Raw genomic sequence first — 18,367 nt, forward strand, 5'->3', positions numbered from 1 at the left:
GGATGAGATCTTGCGTGGGGCCCCAGATCGAGGGAGATTATCAATGGTCTTGTATGTTTTCCATTTTCTTACAATTGCTCCCACAGTTGATTTATTCACACCAACCTGCTTGCCTATTGTAGATTCACTCTTCCCAGCCTGGTGCAGGTCTACAATTTTCTTCCTGGTGTCCTTCGACAGCTCTTTGGTCTTGGCCATGGTTGAGTTTGGAGTCTGACTGTTTGAGGCTGTGGACAGGTGTCTTTTATACAGATAACGTTGTCAAACAGGTGCCATTAATACACGTAACGTGTGGAGGACAGAAGAGCTTCTTAAAGAAGAAGTTACAGGTCTGTTAGAGCCAGAAATCTTGCTTGTTTGTTATTGACCAAATACTTATTTTCCACCATAATTTACAAATAAATTCTTTAAAAAATCCTACAATGTGATTTCCTGGATTTTTTCTAATTTTGTCTCTCATAGTTGAAGTGTACCTATGATGAAAATTACAGACCTCTCTCATCTTTCTAAGTAGGAGAACCTGCACAATCAGTGGCTGACTAAATACTTTTTGGCCCCACTGTAACTAGCTAAAATCTTCCTAGCTGTGGCTGACCATGCCCATTTTACAAAGCAACGCAAATAGCATTTCTAGTGTGACCAAGTAGAATTTGAACAATTACGAATAGAATTTGAGTTTTAGACACAGCATTTTGACATAAATTATGCTCATTTTACAAGTATTTATTACAAACTTTGAAAGATGTTTTACACAGCTGTTTATTCCCTGTAATATCAGACTTCACATGTCTTGGAGAAACCAGAGGTTAGCACTCACCCTTTCAAATTTGATAGCTATGTGTTATATAGGTGACATAACTATAGTGGGTAAGAATTGGCAGCAACTACATATAGAAGTAAAGAAGATGTGCAATTTCTATACTGAAAATGTAATATCAGGAAAAGAAAACAAGAACCCTAAAATATGTTTGCACTCTTTTATGAACTCAGCAACAGTAAACAAACCAGCAAGTAATTGGAGGGGCCAAGTTTGATTTTTGGACCTGCATTTGCTTTTGAGATCCAGTAATTGACAGAGCACTGCAGAAGGATCAAAGATCTACTCAAACTACTCTGCTTTGCAAAATGTAAATGAAGCTTTAATAGCAGATGCAAAAAGCCCTGTTCACTTCTACACATCAATTATTTGTAGGCTACTAAGTAGCTGCAGGATTAAGTTATGTATGATCTTACATAAAAGATGAACGCAGAGCTGTTGAGTTTCGAAATACCCCAGTAATGACAATTCGGTGGGAAGTTTAGCAAAAATCTTTCTCATGTAAAATACAGGGTTAATTAGGGTTGACTCCAAGCCAGGTGATGTGTCTTACATTAACACATGCTGGTTTACATCAGTTATCTTGTGTGGGACAGAGAACACTGATTTCAGTACTTGTGCTAACAGATTAAAACCCTTACACTACACTTACACTACACTAGTAAGCAGCAATATGGCATTTTATTTGAGGAGCATCTCCAAGGCTGAGTGCTGAGGCTGGCATCACTCATACTGTTCCTGAATGGCATTAATAACACATCTGTGTTACTACTGCAGTTTGCATGCATCAGTCACTCACACATGCTGCAGAATAATGCAACAAATTATGTATTTTTCCTACTTTTGTTTTCACTGTATTTTATGTAAAATCATGTGCAGTGTAAAGGCTTTAACTTGTCGAATACGGAGGCTGAAACGAAAAGCAAGAAATTTCACTCGTGCCATTTAAAGATAACAAATGTGAAGCGGGCAAATTGTAATTTCTATTACTTTAATTTTTTTTAAAACATTAAAATAAAAAAGAAGCTGAGCAATTGTCAGCTGAAGCACTATACTATGGGCATCACAGAAAGTAAAATATTTTGCTTGCTTAAGCAGAGTAAAATCCAGTAAGGAGGTGAGTAGCAATTAAAGCTGTTTGGCCATCATGCAACAATCCTGTCTCACCCATCAATGTCAGCCAGTTGTGTGAGCAGGAAGCACCCTCCACAAGCCTGCTGATCTACCCAGTGACCATGCATGGGCTGAATTTTTTTTATTATAATTTTATTTTTGAAGATGTGATTGGCTGTATGTGTCTCAGAGGAGACCTTGTTGGATTAGTAGGATTGTGTAATATGGGAGCGTAAGATTGTTGGATAAAAATATGTCCATATACAATTTATTTCAGAACACAGTTAAGTAAATTTAGCATTCTATTACATTTAACCACACTTTTTGAAAAAAAAGTCTTTACCTTTTACAATATTCTGCTGTTCGATTATGTTGTCTACCAAGACATATGTATATGGCAAGGTTTAAATCTGACAGGATTAGTGCAGAGAGTACAAGCTTCATGGCTTGTTTACTTCATAAATGCAAGTCGAAAATGCAAGGTCATGAAAAATTCTGATTGCACTGCACAGCACTGGTAAAGTTTAACCAAATACTACTGGATTAAGAAAACATTGACTTTGTAGTATGTTTAAAAGTAACAGCATTTGTGTGTCATTCTTATTAAAAGTAATTAGTGGCCACCTCATATTCAAGGTCAGCTATTGGACGTTTAGTTAAAAACTGTCCGCAAACTTGATTCAGAATTCATTTTAAATGGGACGACCAGGGGAGTGAGTGTGTCTCGGGCCACTAATAGCATCTCCTCGTGGTGGGCCACTCAGTGTCACAGAGCTGGGGGAGTCGCTAAGCAACTGCAGGGCTTCCCAATTCCATTGTGCCTTTAAAGTGGCTGACATTGTGCTGGGGAGCACTGAGGCATAATAGCAGGAGATGAGAAGAGCCAAAAACGCTTGTACTGTTAATGAGTGGACTGGGAAATTGGACATGCATTTGGATCCAACACACCCCAGCATGAGTTCTTTGTTTCTTTTTGATGTGGTTGGGACACTGCATTCCCTTTTTTGTGGTTGTCCAGGGAACTTGACAAAAGAACAAACACCTGTGCAGTTAAAGCTGTATTACTGAACTTAGTCACACATGTACACTGAAAGTCTGTGCTCAATAGAAAGATAGTAAAACTCTTAAACTTTGGTGCTTCACTTTTGAAGTGTAATAGTTTATCGCATGGTAAAGACAGATGTGAGTCTGACTAGACCTGCTGCGCCTTAAACAAACAAGCATGTCACAAAATGTCTCAGTGCTCAAGTAGAGTCACACCAGGATAGGACAGACAAACATTGTCCAGCTGTCTCACTTTATGTCTGATCAGTGAAAAGAACCTGAACATGTTCAACCCCAAATAAGAAAAAGTTGGGACAGCGGGGAAAATGAACATTTAACGTTTTGTCTGGTCAGCTTTATTTCATTGTTAATATACATCCATTCCTGCATTTCAAGCCTGCATCACATTCCAAAAAAGTTGGGACAGTAAGGCATTTACCATTTTGTAATGTTGCCATTCCTTTTCACAACACTTGAAAGACGTTTTGGCACCGAGGATACCAAGCAATTAAGTGTTTCAGGTGTTATTTTGTCTCATTCTTCCCGCAAACATCTCTTAAGGTGTGCAACAGTATGAGTTGTCGCATTTTTTTTTTTATTTCTAGGGTACAGGTCAGGACTACAAGCAGGCCAGTCCAGTACTCGTACCCTCTTCTTCAGCAGCCATGCCTGAAGGTTTTGCATTGTCTTGTTGAAAAATGCATGGACGTCTTTGGAAAGAATTCACACCATATGACTAGCCCTAAATTGCCCCGTCCCAACTTTTTTCGAATGTGTTGCAGGCCAGAAGGACAGGAATAGATGTATATTAACAAATGAAATGAAGTTTACATGACAATATTTATTATATTAATATATAATATTAACCCAACAAACAGCTAAATACCATGTACCTGTGTGCAGTTAATCTTGTAGCTGGAATATTAAAGTGTGTTTATGATTGATACAATTGATCCATATATGTTTTAAATAATTGTGGCTGAAAGGCCTTTTATGAAAAAAAAATCAATAGTCCACTGCAGCAAAGTCTGCTGAACTGCAAAGCATTCTAGTTACACTGTACATGCAACGACCCTTGGCACAAAGTCCAAAAAGCAAGGAGTATGAAAAAATCCTTTTATCTTATTTACTTATTTATCCTTTTTACAGATGAGCCCTGTACAGCCACCAATAAACAAATCAAGACTAATGCAGACTAAAGCATTCATATAGTGGCAAAATAAATAAATTAATACATCAATGTGATTTCTTTAGAATTACCTGGATTTCTACATTTTATATAAAATGTGGTCAGAAAATGTACTTATTAAATGACAATAGATTTGCTTCTTATATATTTATTAAACACAATAATAGTAAAAGTAATTTAAACTCTGTTCCTATTGCTGCTGGTCAAACAATAAAAAGGAATTTAGATCTGATATTTCTTGCTATAATATGGGCAAAATATAGTTCACATACTTTTGACACACTATCATTAACTTCTGTTGTGACAGTGGTAGCTTAGTGGGTAGAGTTTTGGGCTATCAATCAAAAGGTTGAGAGTTTGAATCCCAGCTCTGCAATGCAGCCACTGTTGAGCCCTTGAGCAAGGCTTTTAACCCTTCCAGCTTCAGGGATGCCATACAATAACTGACCCTGCGCTCTGACCCCAGCTTCAAAATGAGCTGGGATACGTGGAAAAATTGTGTTGTACTGTACACCTGTATATGTATATATGACAAATAAAGGCATTGTATTCTGTTAATATATTATATATATTTGGGTTTTTTTTAACTCTTGTGTGTAATTAGCACTGATTTACAAACAGGAAGGTCACTGATCACTGACATAATTGATTGATGCCTCTAGCTACATGGCTAGCTCAGTATGGTTGACGTGAGGAACAGCAGCACAGCACTCTTCATGCTGCTGCTTTTTAATGGCCCTCTGTACAGATAGACTGACAGTGAGAGTTGAACTATGGCTTCTTCTTCTTCTTACAGGTATCACAGAAACCATGGCTCAGCTTGCCTCTGGCTGGGTGACAGACAGAAACCTGGTGCATAAATATCACTACCACAAGACCTATCTGATCCTGTGTGGTATTGTCAACCTGCTTTCTCCTCTCGCCACCACCTACATCCAACTCATGATCTATGCTGTGTTCTTTGCAGTCTTCTGTGGAGGGTACATGGCACTGCTGCTGCCTGTCCTGGTGAGCACCGAACTAACATTGTACTTACTTACATGTTTTTTCGTAACAAAACTGCTAGCATATACCAGCAGTTGGGTTGAATCCAGTAATTAAAAGCAAGATCTAGGAGAAACATTGCAGTTCCACCCAGGCCTTCAAACAGTGAACCAGATTTTCCTCCTGCATTGTTATACGAGTATTTCAAGCCCATTGACGAGTGTTTTCTGAACAAGTAAACACAAGTTGTGTGTGTGTGCTCGACAATGTTGTGTTTATTTTTTTTAAAGCACAGGTCATTTTATAGACACACATAGTCAGAACAGACCTGTTCATACTCATAATCCAGCAAACATCCAAAGGTCGAAACAGAAAATGCTACAAACAAAAAATTACAATAACACAAGTAGAAACAATGATCAGGAAATTAACAAACGTGTATTATTGCTTCTGGGGGAATCACAATGGTACGATGGATAGATTACAACAGTGTCAGTAAACGAATGATTTGGGGGGTTCTGTAGAATTGTGATGTACATGGGTCACTGTTTTTGGTGATTTAGTCACTATTTAAGTGCAGTGAAAGTTGTCTTCCTATTTTTGGAGTTTAGTCATTTGTCGTATATCAGACTCAGAGGTGTGTCTTGTGTCTGCTCCTGTTTGTGATTTTGACAAGCTATCAAGGTACAATGAAGACTTAAGGCTTACAATAGTAACACCTTATTTGGAGGTGATGTTGGCCTTTTGACCCCATCTCAAAAGGACCTTTAGTGTGTATTTGACCTTTTCACAACTGTGTGTGGTGGCTGGGCCGGAAATCAGTACTTCTAAGTCCATGGCCAGGATTCTATCCTGAAACAGTGTAGAACACATCCAGATGAGGGAAGAGAACCTGCCCCAATAATGGTGTTTAAGTAGTTTTAATCTTTGTTTTCATTTGATGATTGTTTTTTTTTTTTTTATCTTTGTATTTGATTTTAAATGTTTTATTTCTTATAACAATTTCTAAGGATATAACGATACACTCTACCCACAATGTGATACAATTCACGATACTGGGTTCACAAAATGATTTTTTTCCCAATTTTTTATATTTAAATTTAAATTTTACATTTTAAACAAAATGAAATTGAAGACAAATTGAGACAGTTTCATTTTATTATTTCTCTTAAAAAAAATAAAATACTGTATTTGTGCTTATCTTTTATATATCTAAATAATGAATGCCATTTTATTTCTGAGGTAGGTGCAAACTATGCCAAATAATGCTTATTGTGTAAAAAAAAAATTTTAATTAAATTTTAAATCAAATCCAACATTATATAAATAAATGAATAATACAATTAAAGAAAGTATCCTTACATAAATACATTTGACTGTAAAATCCCCTACCTGGCAACTAGGTGACATGCTGTCAACCAGGCAAGGTAACTAGCGCCATTGCCCTCTGCTGTTTAAAGTGAATATCAATTCATCTTAATAGAATAACCGAATCGAATCATGGCACATGTGCACAGATTTTTAACTGTCTTCTGGTGCATCGTTACATCCGTAACAATTTCCCATGAAGAAATGTATTGTTATGTCTCCAGCTTTTATCCTAATTAATTCACTGTATCAGAATAAATAGCACACGGGGGGAGTGGTCTAGGTCCTAAAAGTGCATTTTTTTACATTTTTGCCATGCTTATAATTTATATATTAACTAAAGATTTTTTTGTTTAGACCACCAAAAGCTCAGTGTTTTGGCAATTTGGTCCTGTCCCATTTTTCTTATACAGGAGTGTTTATCCTCTGACTGCTGAAAGTCATATGGTTAAAGCAAACGTTGGGCACTTTTGATTGCACACCTTTAATAGCAACTAAATACCCACTTTTTTAATGAAAGCAGTAAAAGCAAAATAATGTAGAAGAAAAAACTATTTTATCTTGTGATCATTCAGAGGTATTTTAGGATAGTTTATACTGTAAAGTGCATCAACAAAATAAATACAATTGTTTAAAAGGATTAGCCATTACAGAAGATTAGCAGGAGCTTTATAATGAATGACTTTAAGTAACGGTTTATAGTTTAGAATGTCACTGGTAGTGTTTTTGTGAACTGGTAAAAATGGTAATTTGAGAGAGCAATCAACTTTGCTCCAGAACTCAGATGCAGCCAAGTATTTTTACAACCAGTTTAAACTGGGTGACATGTTGTAAGACAACCTGGGCTGTCCAAGAAGGGTGTGCACATTTTATCTGTCTAAATGAACAGTATGTTTACCAATAGCAGGGAACATTATGAACTTGAAATTGTTGCAATTTTCCATGTTTAAAACTCAGGCACTTTTGCACTTAAGCATCAAAAAACAAAGAGTCTGGGTTATTAAAAAAAGTAAAAGTACTTTAAAAAGTAATTATAAATTCAGATTTTCTTGTGTATTATGTGAGCATGGCACTGATGTAGTTATTTAGTTAACTTTTTTACTGTGGTCGAGTGTTCTTCTCTTTTGGACACTGGTAGAATGTCTAATTTGTTGGACACATTGCAGACAAACACTTCAAATCGACCTACAACATTCAAAGCTCTGTCCTTAAACAACACTAAATCCTTAAGCAGCTGTCACACCACAAACATTTCATATGACTTTTCTGTGGTTTTTTTAGGGACTGGCAGGGAACCATTTTGGTTTAGTTAGCAGTTTGGTCATGATTTTGGCTGCTTTCCTGCTTAATAAACGCAGGACCAAAACAAGACTATATACATATAAATAAAGTTTTATACTGTGGCTTAAAAACTATTAGCCTTTAAACTTTTTAATAAATGATTTTTGTTATACTGCACATATACAGTTTTTTTAGCTTTTAATTTATAAAAGTGTTGGAGTCAAATCAGATGAAAAAGGCCAAAGCATTTTAACATGCTATAACATGCTCTTTAGAGTTCAACTATAATGAGCTTTATGTTTATTTATGATTACATTATATGTATATTTACACCAAAGGTTTGCTTTTTAAAAGGTAGCATTTTACTCTCTAAAGAGAAACCGGTCTGGAAAGTTTGTTCTGAAATTGAGCCTGTTTGCAATTTTTGTGAAAAAGATGATGTGCAACTAATGCCCCAAACTTCACTAAACAGATCTTTAAAAATGTAAAGACTTAGAAATACTGTAGGCTTACTGTTTGATTGAATTATCTTAGAAGTGTTGGAATGTACTGGTGTATTTTTGTGTTTACACATAAAGAACCTTGTGTAATGAGTAACTACCGTTCCTGTCATGAATGTAACCAAAGTGTAAAACATGACGTTAAAATCCTAATAAACAAACAAACACATAAAGAGACAGGACACTGCCTATCTCCAGTGCAAATCCTTATGTTTATATTTTTTTAAAACAAGGCTACAAATTGTTTTAGCAAATATTTTCTCTGACCAAATAAGTTGCTGTATTTTCTTTTAACACCTGTTTGGAAATGCATTTTAAAGCTACAGTGCATAATGCTTAAACAGTTACAAAGTTAATGCAAAAGATACTATTTATCTTTTACCACATGTAACATGTTCTTCATAGTTCTCACAGATATTTGGCTATACTGTATTTATACACCATGACTGCTTTCACAAAATGTGAATGAGCCGAAAGTATCATGACTATTTTACGTTTATATAACTAATCAGTGATTTCCTGGTGTATTCTTTCAGGTTGACTTGGTTGGGGCTGAAAATGTGAACAACTCCATGGGGTTTTCTATGTTCTTTGTGGGGCTTGGATGTCTAACAGGTCCTCCTTTGGCAGGTAGGCTGTTTTTCTTGCTGTATCTAATAATAATAATAATAATAATAATAAAACAACAATAATAATCATCATCATTATACAAATCATAATGATCTATTCTATGAACATGTTCGGTTCCACGTGCCATCAGATCATTGTAAGAGTTTAAAAGCAGAATTTATTAGATTTGGTGCTCTAATGTGACAGCATGTGGATGTTTTTATCTTTAAGGTGGAAAAGATTCCAGGAACACATATCTGCCTTAGACACTGTTGGGAATATCATATCGCTCCATATCTTTATTTAGCAGCATGTTAGCCTGCATGGTTGAAGGATATACACTTTTACCATTGATACACAATTTTAATAACCCCAGTGTAAGTAAGTATAGTGTAGAGTGTATCAGCATAGCATATTTTTAAACTTAAATAAACGAATGTACTTTTTATTAGCATCATACACAATTAAATAGAAAGATTCAGAACTGTTGCTGCTTTTTTAAGAGTGGGTATTATGCAAATATCACAGCAAGAGCACAACATGAAACACTAAATGAGGTAGAAATGAAAACAACAAAAAAGCAGAATCAACAAAAGATATCTCTCAAACTCACGTCTTCTGTTAATTTGTCTACTAGAAAATAAAAACACTGAACAAAAATTTTGTCAAAACAGCCCTTAAAAACACGACTGCACGTTAAGTTAGTAAAACCACTTAATGCTTCACTACGCTTCCACTATGTTCTATGGTGAGATAAAAGTAGAACATTTTCTAGACATACATAAAGCTGTGTGCATACATTTATAAGGGTAATGTATGTCATGCCAGTTTTTGTTAGAAAAGGTTGAAGGACTGTGCTGCAGTGGTGAACCACCAGGGCCTGAAAATACTCTAAAAATCTGACAGTCAACATTTAAATAAATACAAATCTAAGCAAATAGTTTTTACCTGTTCATACCTGCTTATTTAACTTGTGCTGGAAGGTGAAGGTTTGGATTAATGTAGTTTATTTGTCGCTCTCTGGTGTGGGTAAAAAAGTCAGGCCAACAATACTATCTCAGCAGGTTTGGCAGTAGTTTTTCTAATAGAGATCATTTTTAAATGTCAGTGAAATTGACCAATCACATCTTTCATATAATTGTGTGGGCGTTGTTATCTCTAATTTTATGATAAATTCCACTTTCCTGTGCGGACACGGATGTAATATAGAATTTTTTGATATTGATGGTTCTACTTGTGTAACAAGTTGGGGGGCGTAAAAGGGCCGAGGTTTTTGGGACAGTGGTGGCCTAGTGGGTAGAGCTTTGGGCTATCAACTAAAAGGTTGATAGTTCGAATCCCAGCTTTGCCATGCTGCCATTATTGGGCCCTTGAGCAAGGCTCTTAACCCTGTTTGCTCCAGGGGTGCTGTACAATGGCTGACCCTGTGCTCCGACCCCAGCTTCCAAACAAGCTGGGATATGCAAAGAAAGAATTTTGTTATACTGTACATCTGTATATGTAGATATGACAAATAAAGGTGTTCTATTCTATTCTATTCTTTAAGAGTATGGCTCACGACTGCTGTGCTGTATGTAGGCCTTTTGTTGTATGTCACTGACTTGACAATATTTTTAAAAATCCCACAATAAACCTATAAAAAAAATCATTCCATTGCAGTAAAAGAACTATTCCAGGAAATATTCATTTCCAAGACCGTCGTGATGTACATGATCTTTCCAAACATTTCCCACTTTTGACTTTTACTGGATCTCATATCCAAGTGTTTTAATTGTACTTTCATGTCCACATGAAAAATGAGGGCGCTAGAATAGAAGCACAGTGTTAGAAGTATGGACAAGCTGTCTGCTGACATTCTTGGAAATGGTATAGCCACCCTCACCCTTACACAGGGGCCCTCTATTAGGAAGGGGGCTGTGCAGCCCCATCTATTTGTAAGGGTATGTTTCATGACTGATTGAAGGCTGTGTTTGCTTTTAATGGAAGTAAGCTAGGCTGTGTGAATATTTTTACCAGCACAAACGATATAGCACAGGGCAAATAGCTTATGTTTACATGTTTGAAGCACACTATTTTACTGTATACAACATGAAGCAATTTTTTTGTTGAAAGAACGCTATTAGAAGCAACCTTTCTGTTACTTAGCATGCATTATTTAAAAGAAGGCTGTGATTTTTTCTTCTTCTTCTGGTTAAAGGCTAAACAGACTGTAGGTCAACATATCTGACCACATTCTTCTTTCTGCAGGTTGTATGTTCTTGAACTTAGCTCCACATAGCCACGCTAACCCAAACCATCTTGTCAGGAACTACCGTAACTTGAGCCCCAGCTGGAGAAGCAAAATGTGATTAGTTAACCCCTGTATGATCCTTTCCATATACAACTCTCTGTCTGCTGTTTTTACTAACCCCGCTGGTCACAGCTACAGACCACTACAGTGCATACTGACCTCTGTTTTACTTTGCCCTGAAAAGTATTCAGCCCCAAACCCTTTTAAATAAGGAAATTACCTGAAGTCAGTAACAGTATGACGATGTTTACAAAATGGAAATACCTGCAGTTTTTATTTGTATTCATTAGACATTTTTTCATTTATGATCAATGTAAAACAGTGGATCAGTGGCTTTGATTATAATTGTGACATCCAGCTGCTTCATTTAATATACGGTATATATACAGTGGGGCCAAAAAGTATTTAGTCACCCACTGATTGTGCAAGTTCTCCTACTTAGAAAGATGAGAGAGGTCTGTAATTTTCATCATAGGTACACTTCAACTATGAGAGACAAAATGAGGAAAAAAAATCCAGGAAATCACATTGTAGGATTTTTTAAGAATTTATTTGTAAATTATGGTGGAAAATAAGTATTTGGTCAATAACAAAAGTTCAACTCAATACTTTGTAACATAACCTTTGTTGGCAATGACAGAGGTCAAACGTTTCCTGTAAGTCTTCACCAGGTTTGCACACACTGTAGCTGGTATTTTGGCCCATTCCTCCATGCAGATCTCCTCTAGAGCAGTGATGTTTTGGGGCTGTCGCTGGGCAACACGGACTCCACAAATTTTCTATGGGATTGAGGTCTGGAGACTGGCTAGGCCACTCCAGGACCTTGAAATGTTTTTTACGGAGCCACTCCTTCCTTGCCCGAGCGGTGTGTTTGGGATCATTGTCATGCTGGAAGACCCAGCCACGTTCCATCTTCAATGCTCTCACTGATGGAAGGAGGTTTTGGCTTAAAATCTCACGATACATGGCCCCGTTCATTCTTCCCTTAACACGGATCAGTCGTCCTGTCCCCTTTGCAGAAAAACAGCCCCAAAGCATGATGTTTCCACCCCCATGCTTCACAGTAGGTATGGTGTTCTTGGGTTTTTCTTCTTCCTCCAAACACGACGAGTTGAGTTTTTACCAAAAAGTTCCATTTTGGTTTCATCTGACCACATGATATTCTCCCAATCCTCTTCTGGATCATCCACATGCTCTCTGGCAAACATCAGACGGGCCTGGACATGTACTGGCTTAAGCAGGGGGACACGCCTGGCACTGCAGGATTTGAGTCCCTCTCGGCGTAGTGTGTTACTGATGGTGGCTTTTGTTACTTTGGTCCCAGCTCTCTGCAGGTCATTCATCAGGTCCCTCCGTGTAGTTCTGGGATTTTTGCTCACCGTTCTCATGATCATTTTGACCCCACGGGATGAGATCTTGACCCCAAGGGAGATTATCAATGGTCTTGTATGTCTTCCATTTTCTTACAATTGTTCCCACAGTTGATTTATTCACACCAACCTGCTTGCCTATTGTAGATTCACTCTTCCCAGCCTGGTGCAGGTCTACAATTTTCTTCCTGGTGTCCTTCGACAGCTCTTTGGTCTTGGCCATGGTTGAGTTTGGAGTCTGACTGTTTGAGGCTGTGGACAGGTGTCTTTTATACAGATAACGAGGTCTAACAGGTGCCATTAATACAGGTAACGAGTGGAGGACAGAAGAGCTTCTTAAAGAAGAAGTTACAGGTCTGTGAGAACCAAAAATCTTGCTTGTTTGTTATTGACCAAATACTTATTTTCCACCATAATTTACGAATAAATTCTTTAAAAATCCTACAATGTGATTTCCTGGATTTTTTTTCTCATTTTGTCTCTCATAGTTGAAGTGTACCTATGATGAAAATTACAGACCTCTCTCATCTTTCTAAGTAGGAGAACCTGCACAATCAGTGGCTGACTAAATACTTTTTGACCCCACTGTATATATGTCCACACTGACCAAAATATGGTCTAACATAGGGTGACCATACTTTTGTCTTCTGTTTCCCAGACATGTCCTTTTTCTCGGACCTAAAAATGCATCTGGCTAGTATTTTTAAATCACCAAAAATGTCCGGGATTTGGCTTTTGCAATCTGCGTGCGCTGTTCTTTGTGTGTTTTTGCACTGATTTCACCTTTCTCGCACTTCTCTTAAAATGCCCAAGTGCGAATAAAAATTCACAGATGAATGACATAAAAAAAAATCTACGTTTTTGTTTCTGTTAGGATCCTTGGGAAGTAGAATGTATGACTTGCAAAGCTGACACGTGTCAGTGTTAAATAAAGGTGCCTGTTCAGTAAAACACAAAACTGCAGCTGAAGGAGAAAGAGTTCGTTAGGTAAAGATCAGATGACACAGAAGATGTTATAACTGCTGCAGGGCCACCCCCCGAATGAAACTTTCAACCCAGTGCAGGTGTCCGTCTGGCCCATGCTGCCATCCTGCCAAGTGTCCTCTTTTTTGAAAAACAAAATATGGTCACCCTATCTAACAAAAATCTAAATATTTACACAAATATATTTCTGTTGATGATAATGTGACCATTTGTGCATAATTTATGTTAGTTATTGTAATGTAAAAGCTACAGTTTAAACCTGTCAGGGGAGTCTATGGAGTTTAATGTGAATAAATATTCTATGATCTAAAGTGCCTCTGTGTATCAGGAATAATAAAAGTTTAACTTGTCCCGTGTCCTCAGGTTTTTTGTACGACTACACTCAAACCTACGACTGCTCTTTTTACCTGGCTGGTGTGTGTTACCTGCTCTCATCAGTCTCTCTCTTCCTGGAACCTCTGGCTCAGCGCTGGCAGACCAGAAAGGAGCAGCAGGAGCTGCATAATAAAGAGCTGGTGAAGAGCAATGGCTGCTTCTACTCGGCACCTCAGAGAAATGGTGTGGTGTAAATTAAGGAACGATTAAACATGTTTCATTTTTCCGGAGTGGATTAGTGGACCTGACCCTAGCATTGGGGTGGACCAGAGTAGCGTGGACTTCTGAGGGGAGAACAATCATTAAAATGGTACAGAGAGTATGACCAACATGCTTAATGCTTGACAAAACCATGCTGGATGCTGGAGTTCTTTCCAGAAAACATGAATATAGATTTATTTTGTAATTTCCAGTAACAAAAATGAACTTTAAGCTACTGAAAGTTGTAAAGTTTCCATGCAGGATATTCGTCTCATCAGGCAGATTGTCACTTTTTAGATGACCATTATTTCTCCACTTCATGTTTTCAGAAAAGTTGGGACATTTCATAAAGTGCAATAAAAACACAAATCTGTGATTTGTTCATTCTCTTATACCTTTGTTTAACTGACAAATGTATAAAGAAATTAATTGTAATGTTTGGCTGACCAACTTGATTGTATTTTATAAATACAAACACATTTTAAATTTGATGGGAGAGGTTTTTAGAATAACTACTTTGTGCCAAACTTTGGGAGAAAATTGACAAGCAGTTAAAAAAATTACCATGCATGATATTGTATAAATGTAATCTGGAGAAATGTAAGTTTGTGTAGGGCAAAACCGGAAACCACTGTTAAATATGCATGACCGTCTAACATTGCAGACAGCATTGCATTGAAAAGCATCATGCAACTGTAATCAATGTAATCACATAAGCTCAAGAGATCTTCGGTAAACCACCTTCACTTAACAGTTTGATACTGTATCAAGAAATGCAACCTGAAACTCATATTACACAAATACATCGTCTATGCAAAAAAAAAAAAACATTGTATTCTCCATGCCATAGGCAAAAGGGACCATTTAGACTGTTATCAGCAAAAGGTGAAAAATCCATTATTATCTGTCATGTTATCATCCAAATTATCTGTCATGGTATGTAGTGCATCAATGTAGGCATCAAATTCTAAATTTGTTTATATTTACAAAATTTGATTAAGCTGGTTAGTGAAAACCTTGGAAATCACAGATTCCAGTTTTTATTGCATTTAACAAAAAATATGAATGGGGTTTATACTGCATGTGTCGTATAGCAGGTTATTAGGTACATCTACTTTGTACTTACACTTATAGGTCATGTAGCATCAGGTGCACTTACCATATGGGTGCACTTTGTACTTGCTTTAGTTCAAGCAAGTAGTACAAGCCTCACAGCTCCAGGATCCTGGGACCAGTCTTGGACTCTTGACTCTGATTACTGCCCGAGTGCTGTTTAGCATATTCTTTCTGTAAGTACATCCACCAAGCACTTTATTGAGATTTTTTAAAGCTATACCAACCATACGAATACATTTTTGGGTATACAGTTGCTTACTGTAGCTTATCTGTTGCTCTGTGTACTTTATCACTCCACTGTGCTTCTTTTAACAATCAAAAGGGACCCCAGTAGAAAGCCTACTGACCAGATATTATTTGGGTGGTGGACCATTTTCAGCCCTGCAGTGACACAAACATCACATGTAGCTGGTCAGTTTACTGGCATGTTTTGTGGTATCTCAATATTATTCTTACATCTGGCCACAAATGGTACTTCAGAAGGACTTCAGAAGCATATTTCATGAAAAGGCATTAGGATCTTTTGAAAGGAAAAAAGTAAAGTGTCAATAATTGTTGGTGAAGCCCTGCGATGGATTGTGCCCAGTGTTTACAGTGAAACCAGACGTGCTGTGACCCTGACGAGAATAAAGCGGTTGATGAAAATGGCCCAAAATGGCCAAACACTGCTGTATGAACCCACAACCTTCTAGTTGGTAACCCACAGCTCCACCCATTAGGCTAACACTGTCCTTTGAAAGGTGAAAAGCTGTTAGGACTAGGGAGGAGGAGAAAAGCCATGCGATGGATTGGCACCCTGTCCAGGGTATCCCTGCCTTATGACCCGGACAAGAATAAAGTGACTGATGAAAATGAAAATGATCCATGGTGTAGCTGCACACTTAATAACTAAAAAGCCTTTTGGTTCATTTACTTGTTTAATATAGTGATTGATTTTAAATAGTGTGAATTTTTCAGTTCAAAGTCCTTGAGGGGGCTGGTAATAATAATTTGTGTTCACATATTAAAATGACTAGGTTCAAGTCAATATGGGCTTTTCAACAAATCTATAAAGTGCTTCCTTTAATATCTCATTTGTATGTATCATCAGTCAGAGCATCTCTTCTTACATCTCATCTTACAAAGACATGCACTGCACCAGACGGTGAAGCTCTATGCAATGTGTCTTCTGCTTAGAGTAAAAGGCTTTGCTCAAAAATACAGTTTCTCTCAGTCAAATGTCTACACAGACTTGTAACAGGCACAAAAAATGTGCTCAAAAGTATGTGAAAACGCCTTTTAATGTTTGGGTTTGGGAGTTTTAAAACACACATTGCCAACAATATACAATCACATGAATATAGGCTTTTAACTTTGTCAGTTTCCTGTTTCACCATTACTGCACCCCTGTGCAAAGAATGAAGTCCATAAAGACAAACCCATTTAAATCAGCCTTGGTCTGACAAGTTTTGTGTTTATGAGCTTTGTGTTTATCAGGGCCAGTGATAGCTCAGTGGTTAAGGTACTAGACTAGTAAACAGAAGGTTGCCGGTTCAAGCCCCGCCACCACCAAGTTGCCACTGTTGGGTCCCTGAGCAAGGCCCTTAACCCTCAGTTGCTCATTGTGTAAGTCGCTTTGGATAAAAGCGTCTGCTAAATGCTGAAAATGTAAATGTAAATGAGCTCCAGTAGCCTGCAAAGAGCCTACGGTGACATTTTGTGTCTGTGTGTTAACTTTTGCCTTTGAAAAAAAACATTGTTCAATGCATTTTGTAATAGGTACAGTCAAACCCACCCTATTTATATATGGTTAAAGAGATGTTACCAGGTTCAGTCAGTCATAATTATCTACAAGTACTTGATACTTTTGAAATCCATAATGGATTCATGAAAGTTTTTATAAACAAACCCCCCACCACCACCACCATTCAATTCATGTTTTTTTTGTGTTTACTTATAGAAAAAAATGCGAAACTCATTGACCTCTTGAGACTGCCACATGTTTGTACAAGTGTATGTAAACTTTTGACTTGAACTGAACATGCTCGACTGACCTAAATTCCAAGACTAATGCTAATTGTCATAATCTCTTTTTTAAATGTTTTTAAATATTCTGTTGGTAAATGTACTTGGGTCACTGTTTCTCTGGTTCTTATATGTAGATTAATTTTCAGCAGTTGCTGCCAAACACTGACGTAGCTGCTTTATAGCTGCTAGGAGTGAAAATCCTTTAAGGGGTCTAGAAGATTAAGAGCATTGTACTTGCTGATTGTTGAAACTACAGTGTCTAGCCTATATTTGAGTCTTATTGCAAACTGAAATTTGTATGGAACTTGTACTGTTTATCACCAATATTGCCTTGTATGTGTGCTGTACTGTTCTGTGATATAAGCCAAAGATGCAAAACTAAATATTTTTTTGCATTTTACCATCAGGCTTGTACTGATTTTTTTCTTTCTCATTCTCATTCTTGCAACTAAGAACTTGCACTAAATGGAAATTATAAAACGGATAGTTCTGGTCCTAAAATCTGATTGGCTGAGCCGCGTTCGAAGCCGTTGTAAAATCCCCGATAAACGCACACCTAGGACCACCTCACATCATTCCATATTAATACGCCACTGAATCGAAAAAGTTAATGTTATTTTCGCCCTCATGTTGCCTAGCAACACTGTGAATCGAACTATTTTGCGTCGCGGAAGAATGCTTTATTGTAAGTTTATACACGATAAATACATTTATGAATTAAACATTGTTGTATTTATTATATTTTTTGTTGACCGCCGTTTTATAAAAGCAATAAGCCACTCGAGACCGTGCAGTACTGTTATGATTTTAGCACGGGGAAAGAAGTTTTACAAAATATACAAAAACGTCATCCCCGTGCTAAAATCACAGTAATGCACGGCCTCTCGTGGCTTATTGCTTTAGCACGCGTCGTTGGAATGGAACGTTGGGAGAGAGAGACCTCTAGTGGTAAAGATACAGAACTGACACTGAAAGAACATCAGAACATCACTGCAGCCTTACTTACAGACCAGTGACCATATTCATAAAGATTCCCACTGCGTTTCTCAAGAAATCCTCTTAAAATTAAGAGTAAGATCCTAGTAGACAAAACTTCATTCATAAAGCATCTTAACCCTT

At 37.3% G+C, this 18,367-nt stretch overlaps 1 protein-coding gene across 2 annotated transcripts in view; it reads left to right on the top strand.

Annotated features, from left to right (window-relative positions):
* Positions 1-17,648, top strand: part of slc16a4 (solute carrier family 16 member 4) — a 31,467-nt gene extending 13,819 nt beyond the window's left edge. Inside the window, exons 8-10 of one of the 2 annotated variants that reach the window (XM_062998970.1) lie at positions 4,960-5,171; positions 8,833-8,926; positions 13,913-17,648. In XM_062998970.1, coding sequence (XP_062855040.1) covers positions 4,960-5,171; positions 8,833-8,926; positions 13,913-14,118 — 512 coding nt within the window. In that variant the 3' untranslated portion in view covers positions 14,119-17,648. Of the gene's footprint in view, positions 1-4,959; positions 5,172-8,832; positions 8,927-12,712; positions 12,882-13,912 lie in introns of those variants that run through there. The other variant, XM_062998971.1, reaches the window with a different exon arrangement.
* Positions 17,649-18,367: the final 719 nt, after the last annotated feature.

Source organism: Trichomycterus rosablanca, chromosome 7, assembly GCF_030014385.1.
Source record: "Trichomycterus rosablanca isolate fTriRos1 chromosome 7, fTriRos1.hap1, whole genome shotgun sequence".
Taxonomy (NCBI): Eukaryota; Metazoa; Chordata; class Actinopteri; order Siluriformes; family Trichomycteridae; genus Trichomycterus; species Trichomycterus rosablanca.